The 20853-nt window shown below is 36.8% G+C and overlaps 2 protein-coding genes across 10 annotated transcripts; both read right to left on the bottom strand.

The window, feature by feature from the left end:
- Window positions 1–1064: 1064 nt before the first annotated feature.
- Window positions 1065–2877, bottom strand: LOC135615564 (uncharacterized). The gene is made up of 2 exons (XM_065114226.1): window positions 2095–2877; window positions 1065–2013 (listed from the first exon to the last, which is right to left on the bottom strand). Exons 1-2 carry the CDS (start codon window positions 2142–2144, stop codon window positions 1500–1502), a joined length of 564 nt encoding a protein of 187 aa, XP_064970298.1. The 5' UTR covers window positions 2145–2877; the 3' UTR covers window positions 1065–1499.
- A 362-nt stretch (window positions 2878–3239) lies between these two features.
- Window positions 3240–15334, bottom strand: LOC135615563 (protein NLP2-like). Of its 9 annotated transcripts, none has more exons than XR_010488067.1 (11): window positions 14882–15334; window positions 13779–14703; window positions 13356–13397; window positions 12510–13259; window positions 11088–11211; window positions 9794–10844; window positions 8901–8915; window positions 8696–8814; window positions 5658–5840; window positions 5274–5384; window positions 3240–4377 (listed from the first exon to the last, which is right to left on the bottom strand). XR_010488067.1 is itself a non-coding variant. In XM_065114225.1 (6 exons), the coding sequence occupies exons 2-6, from the start codon at window positions 14655–14657 to the stop codon at window positions 9805–9807; spliced, it is 2835 nt and encodes a 944-aa protein (XP_064970297.1). In that variant the 5' UTR covers window positions 14658–14703; window positions 14882–15334; the 3' UTR covers window positions 9604–9804. The 9 variants fall into 9 exon arrangements, 1 of the variants encoding a protein (XP_064970297.1); XR_010488062.1 differs by having other exon boundaries at window positions 3246–3739; window positions 4211–4377; window positions 8696–8915; XR_010488061.1 differs by having other exon boundaries at window positions 3249–3606; window positions 4211–4377; window positions 8696–8915.
- Between the last annotated feature and the right edge of the window lie 5519 nt (window positions 15335–20853).

Genomic DNA, 20853 nt, shown 5'->3' on the forward strand with positions numbered 1-20853 from the left:
AATAAATCTAAATGCTACGAGAACAAGCACAAGTAGCACTAACGTTCTAACACCACTTCACATCCAGAACCCAAAGAATTCAATGCAAAAACAATCAAATGCATAGCACTAAAAGCAAGCCCTGTGACCAAGTAAAAAATGTGGTCTAGTTTGTAGTGAAAACGAGTGATTATATTTTTGTTGTGGTTACTGCAGTACAATTGACTCCTAGTTTGTACTTTTTTTTCCACACATGGATTTGTTGGTCCCATTTCATTGACTGAGGCAGCAGGGAATATTGCCAAACAAATAAAATGATTGGTTGGATTTGACACACAAGTACACTGTTGCTGATGTAGATCGAGTGCCATCATGCCCAACAAGCCTGTCTTTTCTTCCCAAGCATGCTCTTCTCTTGAATCCATGCCACTGTAGCTCCACTCAGATCTGTGTTCTTTTCTTCAAAATCTTCATGTTGCATCTGCTGAGACTTGCAGAAGAATCATGGAGTCGAACAAGCAAGACATGGTGGTGTGTGTAGATTCCATCTCCCTATTGCCATTGTACCCATCTTGCTTTGTATGCACATCTCTCTCTCTCTCTCTCTCTCTCTCTCTCTCTCTCTCTCTCTCTCTCTCGATATATACATATATATATATATATATATATATATATATATATATATATAATTTTTTGGCCATACCTTTTAATGTCTTATCCTATATATAGTTTTTTGTATTTATTCCTATCATGCATCTTCTTCAGCTGGGAGAGTAAACACTGACCAATTAATGGCCTGTGAAGCCAAGTATCCAAAGATGATGTGAGATTTATGGATCACAGTAGTGATCCATCAATTTGGTGAAGCATTTAGTGACTCCTCAAAAATTGAAGGCCTAAGTAAATTAATTCTCCAGTCGAATTTACTATGGAGTGACAGTTTGTGTAGAATATGGATAAAGAACAACCAAATCTATGCCTTGGGAGTTTGAGTAAATGACTTGTTACATCAATGCACACTCCATATAACCAGTAATCATATGCTCAAGCAATAAAACAACAAACATGGTGACTGATTTCTTGGTCAACTCAACTTGTCCTCAAGTGAATACACTCAACCCAAATTTAGGCTTGTCATGTAGCTCAACCCAACTCCTCTACCCCCAGAAATTAAGGACTTGAGACAAAGCATGTTTGTGTCTTATTTGTGCCCAAAAACCTACACATAAAGAATCTTTTGTTTGGTACAACAGTGTTGTGATAAACCAAGTACAAAAAATTCCCATTATTTTGTGGCTCTACTCTCTCAAGAACGAACAGTGAGAGAAAGAAAAGAGCTACACATTCATGTCTTCAAACAAGAAAGACTACTTGATGTTAGTAGTCTCTCAACCATCCACCTTCTTTATTATGTGAAGATCCACAATGAGGAACAAGATGAAAGAGAGTAGGAGAAGGAAGTAGAAGCAGCAGCAGCAGCATCATCATGATAACTTGTTACACCTGCAAAGATCTGAGAGCTAGTCTTCTTCGGCCATTGCCATTCTGCTGAGAGGACTTGGCCCGACCTGTCTCCTCCTCATGGCATTCCTCCTCCTCATGAACTCCATCTGGTTCCTCCTCCTCTGTTGCATCATGGCTTCCTCTTCCACCACGAACCTCCTCATCAGCATGTCATCCGTCAGAGACTTCCCCCTGAACACCCTCCGGCCCTCGGCGGAGGTTCTGGTGCTCGATGCAAACCTCCTCTCCGGTGGCGGTGCCGCCGCCGCCGCCGCTGACGACGACGACTTCGACCTCGGACAGCTGTAGCTTCTCCGCGGCGGGACTTCAGCTCGAAACACCTCGTTGTAAGAAGAGATGGGAGCACACAGACACGCCCGAGTGAATGAAGAGGCTACCTTGAGGGAGCTGCACTTTCTTAGCTTCTGCTTGTTGGCAACGGCAGGGACTCCATTAGGCTTGGCTGCCGAAGACCTCGTCACTGTCTTCCATAGAATTATGACCTCCATCACTCTACCATACCATGGCATCCTGCAACATGGGCAAGCAATGCATCGGTCATCATCTCCAGTGTGTATCAGGAAAGAGGGAGGAGTGGAGATTCATGCTTGCCTTTTCTGCGGGTGCTTCTGCTCCTGCATCAGTAGCGAGTGGAGAAACATGGGAGAGTCGGAGTTGTGTCCTCTTCTTCCCTTTATCGCAGGATGCTTTTGCTTTGGCAGGATTCCTTAGAATGAGGAAGAGATAACCTTCTTATAATCCAACAAACAAGTTTGAACTGGCAGACACTGTTTAAGGCCATAGATCTTATCTGACATGAGCTAATCTAACTCAGGTCAATGCCGTTGGTCTAACCACAAGCACCAAAAGATCAACCGAGCACAAAAATTGGACGTCAGTAGAAACCCACGCAAAGAAGCACAAGTGACGTTTGAAGTGATACATACGCTGGAAATCATGGGGAACAATCTCATTGCCATATGGTAGGAGTAGGAGTAATGGAGGAGGTGAAGAACACAGAGTCTGTATCAGAAACATTGATAGTTGTCAGTGTATGGCATCAGGATTTATCTTTTTGGTGTCGTGATGACCAAAGAGTGAGAAAAGTTGGAGGGAGGGAGAAAGAGAACACGATCACTGTACATTGTTGCTCTGTATGACAATTAAGATCCCGGAATGCCCTTTAATCTTCAAAGCAGAATCCTTCAAAGGCTGACAAAGTTTTACTTGTTGAGGGTTGAAGCTTTTCTCGAGTTATATGCTTCGATTACATCGCTTCAGTCAGAGAGACTTATTCTTGGTTGCTCTGTTTGTGTCATTCGGAATCAAAATAGTTCAAACTCTCTCTCTCTCTCTCTCAAGTGTAATGATGAAGACCAGTTACTGCAAGACATCTTAAATATGGTTAATGTACTTCATCAAAGAACCTTTGTTGTTTTCTTCCTTTGGACACTTGAACCTCAAAAAAATTGTCTACTTTTGCCTTTCACTTTCAACTTTATCCCAACATCCATATTAAAAGCTCATGTCAATTGATAACACAGGATCTGGTTCATGTTTAAATGACTCGAAATTGAAATCTGAACTGATCAAATACATATTTGCTTTAAAGATGTGTGCCATAGAGAAGATACCATCAATGTCATTGCATCTAAAAATTTTTGTATTCTCAAAAGTTTCTCTCTCCAATAAAATTTTGGTCATGAATCTTGGAGTCTTCTAACATTTATGAGTTTGATGATGATGTTGATGAACTCCAGGATGCTTGAAATGGGATTAGGAAAAGATTTAAGGTGGAACAGATAATTGTAAACTTGCACTTGGACACAGTAGCAGCAAAGGACAAGCCAGTATAACATACAATTCATGTTACTGGTTAAAACAAGGATACAGAGATCAACAATGCAAGATCCTTTGTTGATTCACAAGCTGTGATCTTACATCCAGTGACATCATATTCTCATTGCAGATATTCTGAGTCATATTGCAGGGTACTTCCTAATTTGGTCTTGCACACACTGTAATAATAATGCATGGCCACCATACCATATAGGAATTTGGACTAGGAAGGATGTGCCAAACTTTGGAGAGGTTTTGAGACCTCTCTTCTACCACCATTTTTCCCTAAGACAAAAAGAAGAATATTAGACATTTTTTTGTTGCTTCTGTTTGTATCATCATCTCCGTCACCTCTGTAACTGTTCATTTGCATGTAGGAGAACCTGCTATCTCTAGTTTTATAAGCTGCCTTTGTGATCTACACAAATAAGAACACAAACATTTATCTTTGCTTCAAGTTAAATTCTGATTAACTACCATTGAACTCTATAAATATTCATATCCCTAATCAAATTAAGAGTACTGAAATCCTTATGTTGAATATTTTTAGATCTCTCTCTATCTCCTTGTCATGTGCTTGTTAAGTAAAATCTTCTGCTTCAAGTGAAAGAGATTCTTAATAGCTGATAACACAAATTGTAATCTTTTACAATTTAACTCTATAAAGTAATTACATATTTATGTAAATTTATTTAGCTCTTCCTCTATCTCTCCTTCTATCACCTATGCTCATACCATCCTAAATTACCTTTCCTCATTTTATCTACTACACCTAGTTGTTCCTAATAATTCTTCACATCCACTTAATATTCTCATCTTAACGAATACAAACTTGTTATATATATTATTTTTTTAACTGAGCCAAAAGCCACACAAGAAAATGCATTACCGGAAGCAGGGAAGGCAGCAACCCATGCAGAAGGCGAAGCTTGAGACTGGTCAAAAAGAGCAGTGTTTCCTGGCTTTACCCCTTTCTTCTGCACATCCAAGCAGTCCAGGCTGCATACATTATTGCAGCTCACATGCCAACTTGCATGGACTCGTTGCATCCACCTGCTGTCTCACAAGTAGATATTTGAATGCAGGAGTGTTAGGGGAAGAAGATCCTCAAAAAAGAAAAAGAAAACATAAATGAAAACAAATATATTGGGCTTCGTTTACTGCAGAGAAAATCTCAAATCCTTTGCTATCTAAGAACAACAAATTACAAGAAAAAAGATTGTATTGAGAACACAAATTTACTAGAGAAGAAGTCTATTAGCCAGATCTTGAGATACATAAAGCATTTATAATGCAACCAATCATTAATCTTCTCCAAGCAAGTGAAAACCCTTTTCAAATTTATATCTTTTATCCTCCGCACAATAGTTTTTAATAAAGAAATTTTAAAATATTTGCCAATCCCATTAGTAATGCTAATGTTCGAATTCTGCGACCAATATGAGTTTTTACTTAGCAAGATTGGTTTGGTTGCTTATGAGATGAGAGCAAAAAAAAAGCTGGAATTCTCTTCTATCCATTGTTTGATTGAGCTGCAAGGAGACAGACCAATGAAAATAAAAGTCAAAAGTATTGCAAACAGCTTAACATAAAATATCTTTTAATAGGCAACACCATTTCAGACGTCCTTACAAGCTAAACTCTTCAGTAATTTTCTTTTAACTCGAATTGGTTTGCCCTTTTTTTTTCATTCCCTTTCCTTTGAAACCAAACAAAGCATTGAAAAAGAAAATTAATATCCTGATATTAAGGAAAAAATTCAGTTGAGTTACCACTAATCCCAATAGTTAAAAGCCAATAAGAAAGGAATGACCTTATATTTAAAGCCTAATCTAATTTTCTTGTACATGCCACATGGTTACAGATGACTAACAATGAAGAGTTCCAACATCAGACATCTCAAGCATGCATGAAATCCAGAAGTTATATAAATCAAGATAGATCAAGCGTACCTTTGAATTTCTTCATCTTCATTTCTGAAAATGATTAACCATGTAAGAGCACAAACTCCTGCTCAATCAAGCACTATTAGTAGCCGACCAAAAGCGAGCCCATCGAATTCACTAGCACACAAGTACACATACATTAAAATGCATGAATAATATGTCCAAGAACGATACAAAAATATGTTAATGCTGCAACGTATTCACTCTTGTACTGGTTGCATTGAGATAATAGTCACATGTATCGAATTAATTATATTGTGACATGGTCTCGGCACTTGTTCTTCTTTTCCATAAGTTCATGAAAACAGTTCAAGAGATTAATCTCATTCTCGGTTCTTAACAAAAGAAGAAGATTGATTGTTATGAAGGGCCGTATGCATGTAGTCTTACCCCTGATTGTACAGAGGTTGTTTCCACAATGCCAAGATCATCTTCTGTTGTGCATCTCCCGCGATCTATTGTTTACTAAAGCTCTTAGTTTTTGACCACTTGATTTCAAATCAGTGCTACTGATCCAGCTTCACCTGGATAGACTCAATGGAAGCATAAGATCCTTATGGTGCCACACCAAACCTAGGCCAATAGAAGTCCACATAAAACATGTCAAACTTTATCAGTGAAAACCCACACAACTTCGATGTACAATAAAAACATACTGTGAAAATAATCTTCAAAATATAACACAAGAATTTTGGCAGATACACATTTGTCTGCACAGAATTATTAATAAACCAACCATCCATCAAGAGGACAACTGCAAATTAATTTTCACCTTGGGCGTCCGAAGCTTGAGTGCATCATTTCTTCAGAGTTTTGATATAATCAATCAAATCACAACCAAGGTTTTGAATACCGGTCTGTATCAACATACCGAGCTCTACTTGGTACGATAAGCTTGTCGGAGGTTGTATCACAGAATTGTTAATACAGGACTTCCGACAAACTCCTGGACTTGCGACGATCCACTTGGCGAGTTCCGACGAGCTTCTTTTAGCAAGCTCCTGGACTTCTCGGATTTGTTCCCGCAGAACCTCCGACGACCGTCCGGACTTCCGTCGAGCTCTCGAACTCCCAACGTGATCATAGTCTTGACTCCAGCACAACTCCTGCTACATGTCTTTCTTTCATCGTAGTTAATCCTGCACACTTAAAACAAAACTTCGATCGAGACAATTAATCCTAAGCAATTAACTAAGTTGTCCGGCATGTCATTGGTCCCTCGACGCTTCGTCCGATTCTTCGACGCATCGTCCTCTCCTGCGGCCTATTGCCCAATCGGCTAGTTGACTCCGCAACTCCGATATCCTTGGCGCAATACCCGCTCTTCTTGGCCCGATGCCCAAGTCCACGGCCCGAAGCCTTCTGTCGATACGTCGACCGATCCATCGGCCCGACGTCCAATCTTCTGACATGTTCCTCCGGCACAACATGATTTTTCCTGCTTTAATTGTCTCATCCTGCGTCACTCAAAACGCAGATTAAAACATAAACACATATCAAGTGGTTTCATCATCAAAATACGAGATTCAACAGTTTCCATAATGCCAAGATCATCTTCTGTTGTGCATCTCCCGCGATCTATTGTTTACTAAACCTCTTAGTTTTTGACCACTTGATTTCAAATTAGTGCTGCTGATCCGGCTTCACCTGGATAGACTCAATGGAAGCATAAGATCCTTATGGTGCCACACCAAACTTGGGCCAATAGAAGTCCACTTAAAACATGTCAAACTTTATAAGTGAAAACCCACACAACTTCGATGTCCAATAAAAACATACTGTGAAAATAATCTTCAAAATATAACACAAGAATTTTGGCAGATACACATTTGTCTGCACAGAATTGTTAATAAACCAACCATCCATCAAGAGGACAACTGCAAATTAATTTTTACCTTGGGCGTCCGAAGCTTGAGTGCATCTGATCTTCAGAGTTCTGATATAATCAATCAAATCACAACCAAGGTTTTGAATACCGGTCTGTATCAACATACCGAGCTCTACTCGGTATGATACGTACCGATATGTATCATCGGTACATCCTAAAACCTTAAAAATACCTCCACCTACCACGCTAGGGCACACCGACTAGTATGCCTCAATAACAATCGAAATCCGAGGCGGTATCAGTCGGTACGCTTCGGTACCAGTCAGTTTGCCCAAGGTTCGTCGTACCGTACCGTATCGGCATTTCGACCCGGGCTCGGTACCGGTACGGTACGATATACCGCTCGGTACACCCAGGTGTACCGAGCGGTACACTCACGTGTACCGAGCACTGTACACTGCTACAGTGTTACTGTATACTGCTACAGTACTCGGTACGATATGGGGCGGTCCGCGTACCGCTGGCCTGTCGGACCGGTACATACCGCCCATACCGGGCGGTACAGTCCGGTACGGCAAACCTTGAGTTTGCCTCGGTACAGCTCAAAACACTGGTACTACCCGGTAGAAGGCAATCCGTGTACCGATATCCTCTCAGACTGGTACATATCGCTCGTATCGGGCGGTACACATCGAAATTGAGAACCCTGCTTTCACAACACAACCTCAAGCTTCTCCGAATCAGCTAATGCCAGCTTCATCAGCAACCCTGTGATGAATTCATCTGAACACACTACTCTTTAGTTTTATTCAATCATGCATCTGGAAAACCATGAACCTGAAGTGATTATTCAACTTCTTGTTATAAATTTGTGAAAACTTCATACTGACCAAATCAAGTGACCAAAGTGTGGTTTTGCTATCGGAAGGTAACAATTATAGGGCAAAACATGAAAGACCTTGACCTTGCAGAATGGCTAGCCTAGCAGGATTAACCAATGTCATCAATACCAAAGTTAAATCAACAAATAGTGGCAACACTGTGAAAGCATGTAATCCAACATGTGAAGAAATAGCATCTTGTATTCTAATAGAAAATTAGGATAGAAGATAGTGCATCTCCAGATCTCCTAAGGTGCAATCCCATGCCTTACAACCATTGAAAAATGAAGCATGTTTCCTGGGGAAAATTGTAGGATCTTACAGAGAATCAAAATAAGCCTCGTAGTTTGAAATGCTATCCATGACAATAGATTAACTTTATATCATGTATCTGGAAAAACCATGAATATGAAGTTATCATTCAACTTGTTGATACAAAGAGTTTGCAAAAACTTCAGGTTGTAGACCTGTCTATTGTCTTTCTGACATTCCTGTAGTTACCATACCAAGTCACCAAAGTATCGATCACCATTAGAAGGCTCCAAAAATGAGAAACATAAAAAAAGACCTTGACCTTTGCTGAATGGCTAGCATAGCAGGATTAAATGATGTCATTGAAAACAGAGTTAAAGCAACAAGGACTAGCAACGCTGAGAAAAGAATAATCCAGCATGTGAAGAAATAGCATTACAGAATAGTTGACATGAAGGAAATTGTACCTGGGAATCATCAAGAACTGCATCCACCCTAGACTTCTGGCTCAGATATCGAACTTGACTCTTCTGATAATTTGCCAGCATTGGGAGTTCCTACTGTTCCTGAATCCTGATCAAATTGCCTGAGCTCCAAAAAGAAGTCTAATAAAAAACCTGCAGAGAGAAAATTCTTTGCAAATTCCTCAACCATAGTAGTCAGTTGAAGCACCTTGAAACAAGACTCCTGTATGAAACCAGAGCCCACATAAGTGTGACTTTTTGAATGCAGAAAAATCCCTAGTGCTTTCATTAATTAGTTCTTACAGTTCTTGTGAAGCAAAAGGTCCTAATTCATTATTGATCTGAAAATTTCTACTCTATTTGGAACCTTGTTTGCTACCAGCTTTTGTCAGTGCACATGACAAATGCATTTGCAGGAAAACTTGCCCGACAAAGAGGAATAATTTCTTTAAACATAAATTTAAGAGATAATCCTGCGGCTAATAGCTATGTTACAAATAAATACAATAAATATTTATTTCAACATATTATGACTTTACCAATTTTTGACTTATGTTGACCTGCATGCGGGCATGCCAGCTAGCACAACACAGAATCATACCATGTCAAAAGATATACATGCACTCATGCCATGATACGACGATCTTTGTTTGCAGATGTTGTAACTCGACCTCAAATCAGCCACAGCTGCTCTAATGATGCAATCTATTTTAAAAATATCTGGCCATGTAAACAAGATATCGTTTACCAACTTTATTTACCAAATTTCAGGCATACCATAACACGTACAGTGTTCAAGAGCATAACATAGAGAAGTACAAATCTAAGGAAGCTTATTGACTAAAAAAACTCATTTGCAGTACATTTAAGGTGTACAGAAAGAAAAAAAAAAAAAAAACATAGTCACTATGTACAGGCAGCTCCTTGAGCATTTTACTAATAAACATCATTCGTCTCCATTTTACAACTAAATATGTGTACATGTTACATGAGGTACATATTTCTTCCTCCAACATATGATTCCTACATTGACTACTTGCTACCTGAATGATCTACCAACAAATTCCTAGACCAATGAGACATCTTTTCAAACTTTCTCACCTCTCAAGGCTTCAAGGCTTAAGGCAGTTACTACTGGCCGAGCTACCAACATTACAAGGGATATCTCGTACTTGAAGCTTCATTTTCTGCAATCCAATATTCTCTAATACATCAACACACTCCTGCAGATCAGAGTCATTCTCCAACATTACCCACTCTTCTTCGTCATCCCTATACTTGAGCTGGAATGTTCCTACCAGCAATTTGAATCTCTTTCCAATTTCCTCAAACAAGTTGTGGATACCCATGGATGGCATGAACTTGAATCTAACAGTGTCATCTTTGTAGGTAGCCTTTACTGTAACAGATGGGCCATTTTGTGAGATTAACATCTTACTTATCTTGAAACTAGGATGACTTGATGCACTTCCACTAGAAGAGTCCGTCATACCAGAAGAAGAACGATGACTGTGTTCCATGATTCCATCATCAGCTTCTGCTTTCATCATCATTTTATCCAATTCTTCTAAACTTGAGCTTCTTGATGTAACCTGACACTCAAGGCTTGCCAAACTTAAGCCATCTTGGCCACCTTGGCAGCCTGCTTCTTTTGAAATATATGAACTGTCAGATACATCTTTAGAATATGATGGCCATTTTGGTGCACCTTGCATTGTAGCATATGACAACTGCCCTCCATCTGCACAAATAAAGTTCAACTGTCTGCTACAATCATTTGAAAGCAAACCAACTTCATCTGTTTCACATTTGGATCGGTGTGTGGTCCCTCTTTGGTGTCTGCCAAGGAAATAGAAATCTGGCTCCATCTTACCAACAGGCTGTTCTGTCTCAATATGGTGAGCAGAAGGGGCAGTCATAAGATCTTGACCTTTTGGCTCAAAGGTTATTAATGATGGTTTTTCCGGAGAGGAGACTGCTGCAACAAGGCACCCAGTAGAAGGATCATACTTTAGAGCCCCTTCAACTCCTTGGACAGAATTTATAACATTTTGGATTTTCTGCAATGAACGATTGACCTTATTTATCTTGCGAGATGGCCATCTTGAAATTCCATGCTGTCTACATATCCTTTTCAATGTTGTCGGACAAACTGCCACAGTTATCACAACATGTTTAATGAAACGCTCTCCAAATAAAGTAAGAGCTTATAATCTATAAACTATGGCCCATAGGTTAAAAGAAATTCCAATCATCAAGCACTCACATCAGACTCCATTAGGAAGGAGACCGATGCTGTGTTTTATGTTACAATTTTTAAGCTATGAAACCCCTTTTTTTTTTCCAAAAAGATAAACTGCTAATTAGTTGAAACAGGTACAGGAACAATGCTCACCACCAATACTTTTTGCAGCATCCTTGAGACTCCCAGAAAAGTATCGTTGAAGAACACTAAAATTAATATTTTTCTCAGCTGTACTGCGTTTTTTCTCCATTTGTTTTATTGAGCTAGATGATAACTGGAAGATTTAGAAACATGTATTAGAACTATATTGAATAAGTGAGTTCAACACTAATAAGAACCAGCAAAAGATGAATAAGCAAGGTTTCACGAATGTTCTTATTGAGATACCAAAAACACAAATCATATGAACCAAGATATGAAAGAAAACATCTAGTTGATATAAAACATTAGCTCAACCTGTAAAGTGAACTTTAAACTAGCTTTCTTTTATGCACATAACTTGCACATGCATTCAGAAATTAAAAATGTATGTTATGTGTATCTATTACATAGTAGGATATATGCATTAGGCTAAACATATTCAATTCAAGGGAATAAGCAAAGTTTCATATGGTCAGGATTGATAATCATAAATATGGCCAATATCAAAATTAACAAAAAATAAAGATAAATTTAAAATATAAAAACTGACAAATGATAATTATGTGTGCGAAACTATTTTTTAGTCTTGGCTGATACATGGTTCTATGTTTCATCCGGCATAGAACATACTTGTTGGGTCAGTGACACAGATCACAATATGTGCTTCCCAACACCGTGTATTCTTAATCTTAAAAAAAATTCACACATGTTAGTACAGTGACTTTTACCGAATCCATACCATTTCGAGTGGAGACCAAAATGGATCCGATACCCAAACTGTAAAACCATGGACCCACATATTATATTGTTTACACTTTATATGAAAGAATGTTATGATCTAAAATGCAGGAACTGAAACTTTGTATAAAAGGCAATAATGGATAATAGAGAATAAATCATGAAGAAAAGTATATAACTAGATAATATAAAAGCTTGTTGTCATTGTATATAATTGTATCTTATCAACATCTTGTATAAGATTTTATTTTGAAGATAAAAAGGAAAAAAAGTCAGAACAAAGACTCTAGACATCCACACCTACTACCAGCCTACACCTCACCCGTCATACTTATACTATGTCTGCTAGTGGGCCCTTGCTGTTCCTGTGTTCTATACAATTATAGAGTGATGCAGGAAAGGCATATGTTGTAATAGTTTTTACAAAACGGAGTCATCCAAACTTTACATGCCAAATCTGTTAGATGCCAAATCATATATCTGTAGGCCTTCACATGTTTAAGACCTTCTATATACTCCATAATTTAAGTAGGCTTCATTTGCACTTATTAGTGCTAGAAGTTCAATTTAGTACTTTGGCAAGGGGACCCTTGCAAAAAAATCCTCAGTTAACTTCTTGGCAATTAGTCAAGATGACATGTTTCAATTTTGGAAAGCATGATACAAAAAGAAGGTCAAAGTTAAGACTAGGACCTGCTCAATATGAGCATCTCCATTTTGTTCATTGGATCCAATCTCCTGAGTTCCAAGATGCATCTCGGTAGCCGTTTCATTGTCGTAATCTGATAGTTGAGAGCACGTCATTGAAAAATTAGTCGACAAGGCACCTACAGCTGCTCCTTTATGATTACCTACTCTGGTGATCTCTGCCCCAGCTGCTGCAGCATCTGAGACAGTTCTCAAGCTCCTACAAATTCTCTGCATGGTATTTGAGAGGCTATTTAATAATAGCTGTTGCTCTATGTTGCCTCCACTGTTGACTGGTAGAAAGAATTCTAGTATGTAATCATCATTTCCAGTGTATGTGCTCCTCAACCTGATTGCAACTGCAGCACGAAGGTCGAACTTACGAGCATGGTGTGCAAGTGGATATTCACGTATATCATATACTTTTACATCAGGGGAGAAGAATGGATGATTGGATTGAAGTGCCTTTCCAGCAATGCCTTGTCCCTTCTCAAGGCGATGTTCAGCGCATGCATGAAGAAAATCTTGCATCTGCATATCATTAACATAGCAAGCTGATTCTTGAATGCGAAGGGCAAGCCTTCTTGAAGTTGGCTTCATCCCCCCAATGTTATCATTGCTCAAGTCATTGACACCTCCATCATCATACCAAACAGGTACCCATGTAAGTGCCAGAGGTAACATGTGTGCATGACAAACAGTTCTCAAAACATCAAGTATTTCCGAAAATGCAGAAATCTGACTCTTCGTGAGGTTCTGCAAAAGAAATTGAGATTTTTTTTTCTCAAAAATCATTTAGAGGTTTCATTCCATCTTTAAATAAGGATGGTCACATCTCAGTATTCAACCTACCTGATGATGAACCTGCACTTTTGTGGTCTTCAAGTTTACAGCCTGCAAAAGCAACAAAGAAGGAACCTGCACATATAAGAAGCTCCGAAAGTAGCTGCTAAAATTGTTCATAACACCAACAAAATAATGTTCTTCCACAGGAATTGTGACAGCCAACAGATACACGATACACAGACCAGATAACAAATAACAGATAACAAGAATTTTGAAAGTCTGCTTTCAAACTAGGAGCCATACAAGTGATCCTTACATTTTAACTGTGACAAATGAGGAACCAAGTGACAAATGCAAACAGAGGCTGCAGTAAAATATATAAAATATCATTCTCATGATTTAACGATTACATATTGGCAATATCAATCTATTCAATCAAGACTGAAAAATAGGCCATATAATGGTACTGAATGTCACAGCAACACTGACCTGCAAAGCATTGCAAACAGTTTCCATCTCTGCGTCGAAGTTGGGTCTCTCCCTTGTTGTAACAAGCTCAAGCACAGCAAGACAAGAACCTTCATAAGGATCAAAAACAGGCACCGCAAGAGATCCACGGACTTCATGACTGATTGCATAGTCCACTCTCAAATACTCAAAATTTCTGTAATAGATAACATTCGAGGTCCACTCTGGCATTCCGGAGAGATATACACGCCCGGGGAGCCCAGTAAACAAACCAGGTGCTTCCTTAGCAGAAAAGGTAAACTGCCTTGAAACTTCACGGTACCCAGCAAGAATTTCGTCAAGGAGAAATGGCTGTTCAGAAGTACTTAAAATATACTGGTCACCCTGTTTAATGGGCCTCCAAACCTGGGCAAGTATTCCACTACATGACGATTCCTTTAGCAAGGACAGTGCCTTGAGCATTCTTTCTGGAAGAGACACCCCTTCAAAAGGTCTAGGAATAGTTAAGATCGCATCATCAGACAGGCCATCAAAGGCGGAATAACTAGCACTCCTACTAGTAATATCAGTTCTGGAGGAAGTCGACGGAAGCCCCATTTGTGAACCAGCTCTTTGCAAAGCCGTCTTTTCCATGCAGTTATAATAATTACCAGTTGAGACCCTATTATCTCGAGGAACGGAATCCGTACCTTCTGCTGAAACACTCAGTGGTGCCAATGAAGATGAAAAACCAGGTATTTGATAAGCAGCTATAAAGCTTAAATTAGAAATCTGGTCTACCATCGTAGGACTGCAGGATTCAGCAAAACCATCAAAATTCATGAGCTCCGCCAGGGAAAATGGATCGTCTTGACTCGGACTCCCGCTCGCCCCATAATTCGTGGGCGTGAAATCATCCATGTGAGCTTGCTCGGAGATCCAAACCGAACCAATTTCCTTTCAGATCCTGCACAAAAGTCAACTCCTAAGAATCCTTTTCAAACAAAGACGCAAACTTTCCCCTTCGAGGAAACTCGGTTCTTCCATTAACGAGCTTAATCAAGTAAAAATCAGTTCGTTGGAAACAAAAGAAGGGGGAAAAAAGGGAAAACCAATAGCTTTAACAATGAGAGAACATTCCCCACCCAGAAAAGGCAAATCCGAGGTGCTGTAATGCCGCATCCACAGCTCTCTCGGCGCGAACGATCCAAACTCCACCGGGACCCCTCAGTTCAGGTCTCCGAACCATTTTTTTTCAGCTAAAAAACGACCTTTTTGAGCTAAAACGATCTCTACCCCCTCAAATCGCCGAAAAATCGATTTACTGGCCGCCTAAGCTAATCCATCTCTACAGCTTGAAGGGGGGAAATAAGCAATATGATCCCTCTTTGTCAAATCAACAAAAGAGAAGGGGCGATAGAAGGGAACTGCCCCCTCACGTCGAAACCCTAGCTCAGAGAGGAAGAAGATTCCCCCAAGATATCGCCTCAGTTGGCCGCAAGGTTTCTCCTTTACAGGAAATCCTTAACTTTCGGCTCCGAGGATTTATTTCATTCCCTTTAGAGTGGGCAGAGAAGGCGACGACGCAGTGGAAACGATCGAGGAAAACTTTGTTCGTTTTCATAACGCAAAGGCGGCCGAGAAATTGCGGCGCCCGTTTCATGATTACCACCCAATCAACCCCGTAATTACCATCCTGCCATGTCAAATTAATCATCTCATAATTACTTTTTCCTATGAATACGTATCACTCCAAATTAATTTTTTAAGACGAATTGTCAAAAAATATATATATTCTCTTTTTTTTTCCAGCTTATATTTTTTACTAACTAATTTACATTCATCAAATAAATCATGAAAAATATTTAATAATTCATCAAAAGATAAATTTTCAAAATATCTTTTATTTCTTTAAAAATATCTTTTATTTATCATAATCCCTAAAATATCTTCTGACAGACTTTAATTATCAATCATATATTTTTTGAATAATCTTGTCCTACTTTTGATATCTCTATCAAAATACTAAATCAATCTATTCAAAAATATTATAATTGAGATAACTAATTTAAAACTCAATAAAAACAATCCATCTTATCTAAAAAAATAAGGTTATAAATAAATATCTTTATTAATCTAAGAATAAGAATATAATTAAATAGTGAGATTTTCATATTAGTTATAATATATTTTTTATATCCTTATATGATTTTTAAGATACTATAATATGATTTTTAGCCTTGTAAATATAAGTTGAAGTACTAGAAAGCTTCTATGCATTAACATCTATTTATTTATTAAAGGAAATAAGATAACTAATACTAATGATATACATATATATAAGAAGATTTTATTAAAAGTTTATAAAAATAAAATAAAATAAAATATATTATTTTTAATATACATATCTCAATAGCTACGACTTATTATTATACAATGATACTAGAACATGAATTGGCATTAATATTCATTAGCTTGGATGATTTCTTGGTGGTTACTAATCTTTTTTCTGTAATATAATTCTATATCAATGGAATTCATAACATATAAATTTCTCTTCAAAATGTGAGGTAAAAAAAAAAAAGAATAGAAAAGTGAGGTAGAGAAGAAGAGGCAAAAAAAAAACAAAATAATAATAATAATAACAAGTTATTTTCTATTATGCATATTAAAGAATTAATCAACATGAATTACAATAACATTTATATAGAATCCATGATTCATATTGTATGTGATTAATCAAGATATAATTAACTTTTGACTTTTAAAAATAATGATTATTAGTAGTCTCCTCTTTCCCATCATCTAAGCATTTTTTAATCATTAGCTTCAGAGTCAAAACCATTATTATAATTTGCAAGTCTGTCAAATAAAAAAAAAAGGATATTGCTTGTGATGTCAAGAACCAAATGCAATGTGGATTGAGAGTATTTGTGGAGAAGATCAAATTTAAAGCATGGAGAACTATTTTCCTTTGTTTTTGTCTAGTTAGAGACTTGTTCAACTGTGTTCAGAAAAGACAGATCATCAAACTTTTTCTATAAACATGCAGAGACACAAAAAAAATAAATGTTTTCCATTACCTTAAGAAATGGAAGCATTATGATTGAATGTGATTTCTGATAGGTGGGTGCATGTTGAAGGGATCACATGAAGGGTCATGTGGACCAAAGACTTTGTTGGGTTGTTGACTGTGAGCATTGTCATGTAAAGATTTAGTTTTGCCAATTTTCTGTGTTTTTTTTCAATTGTAGATGTAGAAACCTGATTAGTTTTATATTAAAAATAAAAAAATAAAAATTAATTTATAAGATTTTGATAAATATATTATTATTAATTTTAAATTAAGTATTTTGACTAATAATTTACGTAAAATGAAGTTTACATGCTAGTTAACCTATTAAACTCGGATCGTAAAATTTAGTATCAAAGTTAATTTAGAATTTGATCATAAATTTAAATTAAAAAAATTATATGTAGATGGAGTTAGAGGACTCGTCACGATATAAAGCCATCGTCTCATATGTATAATATAAACTTTTAAATAAAAAAATATAATATCTTAATTAATTTTAAGTTAGTAAAAATTCAGATTAATTTATAAAAAAAATTAAATAATATTTTGATCAATATTTTGGATAAAAAGATTGATTGGCTAATTAACCTCTTAAAATCATGACAGTGAATAACAAAATTCTTACATCTTTGTTGTTGGTTTTTTGTGGTGGAGTCCAAAATCTAAAAACAGTAGCCAAATAGCTAAAAAAAAAAAGGTAAATATTGCATGAAGTGATGACATCAAAAAGTGGGATTAGCAAAAGGTGATATAAGCACGTCAAACAAACAGTAGCCAAATAGCTCAAAAACAAAAAAAAGGTCAATATTGCCGGAAGTGATGACTTCAAAAAGTGGGATTAGCATTAGGTGATATAAGTACATCAAACAAAGACCAGCCAAATAGCTCAAAAAAAAAAGAAAGGTCAAATTGCCGGAAAGTGATGACATCAAAAAGTGGGATTGTGCTGCCAAAACCAATGGGGAGAGTGTCTTTCTTTAGATTACATTTGGAATGTGAAAATTGATGGTTAAGACTAATAGGAGGATTAAGACTACCATTTCATATCACATTTATAACAAAAATAAAGAACCTTCATGCAAAAAATACATTGGTCATTTTACTAACAGTACAATTAAAAACAAGCCATCCCATCAAATCAAATCAATGGACATCATCAACTCTAAATATGAACACATCTTATATTTATCGTAAATAAAATTCGAATCATAATTCTTTTTTACCAAAATAATTAACCTTAAGATATTGATGCAGAAAAAGGGGTGTTAGAGAACAGATATACGGTGAGTCAGCATGACTAGGTCTACGGGCCGATGTCGGAAGCTTTCTGCAGGACGATTCAGATGATGAGGTACCCGAGCTCTTGGGATGGAGTGCTGGTTGGCGTTAGTCGGGATCGGGACTGATTGGCGACTCCTTGGTGCCAGGCGGATCATACTTCCGTGCCGAGTCCTTTACCGTCGATGAGTGATCACCCTCCTACAAAAATGGTCTCCGTCGGGTGATACCCGACCATGGCCCCTCCGACGAGCAAGTTAGTAACGAGAAGGATTATTTTTTTCCTTATTTTTTCTTATCTTCCCTTGGTCGGAGGTCAACCAGAGGTTTTATACTGTGGTGCGAGAGTTGATGATGCATCGATTTGACATCACTATTGTTAACCCTCGAGAGATGGGACGGTCTTCTACGATCGTTGTTCCGGGACGTGTAGAGCGATGTCAAACGACATCACTCCAAGCTCTCGAGATGGGACGTGTGACATATCTTCTTGGACGGATGACGTAAGACTCCGATTTAGCGAGCGGTGACATTAGACACGAGAAAGAATGGTATGGATGGGGAAGAGATTACACAATTAAGGTTGCTAATCACGTTTACGACTGAGCATTAAGTGGGAGATTAGTGAAAGGGCAGATGCATGGAGGTCGAGGGTAGTTTGGTCATCACGCAGAGCATCACGTCAGGCGCGGGTTCCGAAGGCGGGCGGGAGAGCAGGATGCACGGACAAGTCCCGCGCACGTGTCGGCGAGTGGTTCGAGGAGGTGTGGGCCGAGATCTACCGTCTTCAGCACTAGATTCCAAGCTCATTTCAGTGGACCGCTTCCGCCCGCCCGCAAACGCTGACACGACGTTTTCCTTAATTTTAAATATATATATATATATATTTATTTATTTATTAATATAGAATATTTATCTCTTCACCTCCTCCATGTATTATTTATTATATATTGACAGAGGGAATGACGAGATCTGCTCCATCATGTGATGGAGAATGGGGTTGAAAGACTTTTCTGGAATCATGTTTATTTTATTTTCTTTATGAGTTGGATAAATATCCTTCATTTTTAATTATTTCCGTGTTTATCTTTGTAAAAATTTGAACTGTGATTGGATGGATGCTAATAACTATGACATGTATGAATGATTTAAATATCTGAATGCATATATATAATATTGAAAAAATTAGTTCATTAGCTAATATAATTCAATGTATATATATATATATATTATATGTATTGTATTGTTTGATGGATCAGATAATTAGTTCATTACCATTATCATCTAATAATGGATACAATATCTATGAATTTGAAGTGGAGAATAATTATATAATTTTCTTATCCAAACTTATAATTTCTTTTAAATGGTACCAAATCTGTATCAACTTTGCCCATCCAATTTTACAAAGGGATGGATAGAAGTCTTGTTGCTTTCAATAAAAGGGAATTTAGTATTAAAATGAGAAAAAACAATACCATGAAATCTGATAATGACTTCTGTCATTGTCATGTAAAGTTTGGAATTCTCATTTGGACAAAACTCAACTATCATAACTGTAAGTTCTCCTCATAGATGCCTATAGATTGAGTTCCCATCCTAACTCAATCTAGGCAAGTTGTGGTCCTATTTGACATACATGGATAAGGTCCCTAATTGAAATGGATACTTGAAATATATCAAAATATTACACCTAATTCCTCAATTTATTCAATCCTATATCAATAAGATTGAAAAAGAATCCAATTTAACTTGAATTTTGATGCAACAGTTTCCCACCAGTCCCATCCAATCTCTCTAGTTCAGGTCATATTTTCCAAAAAATCATAAATTAGAAGCTAAAGAACTAACATAATCCTACAATCCAAGTTAAGACTTTATAATCTCTGATCACAAGTACTTTCCTACCTAACCTTATCCTTGAGGTAGATGGAACTTGTGGGTTAGAATTAGAAGCACCAGGAAAAATCTAACCCAAGCAAAGTCATATTTGAGTTGAAGAACCCAAGCCACTGACCATCACATTTAATTTGAAGCTTGAAAATTCTAGGCTAAAATTTGTAGGTGATTCATGTGCCTCCCTTTAAGCTTTTAGGTTTTAGCATATATATATATATATATATATATATATGTATGTATATATATATATATGTATGTATATATATATATATATATATATATATGTATATATATGTATGTATATATATGTATATATATGTATGTATATATATGTATATATATACATACATATACATATATATACATATATATATATATATGTATATGTATGTATATATATACATATATATACATACATATATATACATATATATACATACATATATATACATATATGTATATATATATATATGTATGTATGTATGCATGCATGTATAATTTGAAACTTACAAATTTTAGACTTAATTAAAAAATTTAAAGTGTAATAATACACACACACACACACACATATATATATATATGTATATATATATATATATATATATATATATATATATATATATACATGTATGTATTATGTAGTATATACGTATGTATGCATATATGTATGTATGTATGCATGTATAATTTGAAACTTAATTTAAAAAAAATTAAAGTGTAATAAAAAATTAAAAATCTTTAAAGTGCAATACAAAGTTGTCAATGGGGAGATGCTTTACGTTTGAAAAATGATATATGTAGCAAGATTTAAATATTTTTTTTTCTTTTTTCTTCATATACGGTGATGATTTAAAATTACTTTCC

Source organism: Musa acuminata, chromosome BXJ2-6 (assembly GCF_036884655.1).
Source record: "Musa acuminata AAA Group cultivar baxijiao chromosome BXJ2-6, Cavendish_Baxijiao_AAA, whole genome shotgun sequence".
NCBI classification, from domain to species: domain Eukaryota; kingdom Viridiplantae; phylum Streptophyta; class Magnoliopsida; order Zingiberales; family Musaceae; genus Musa; species Musa acuminata.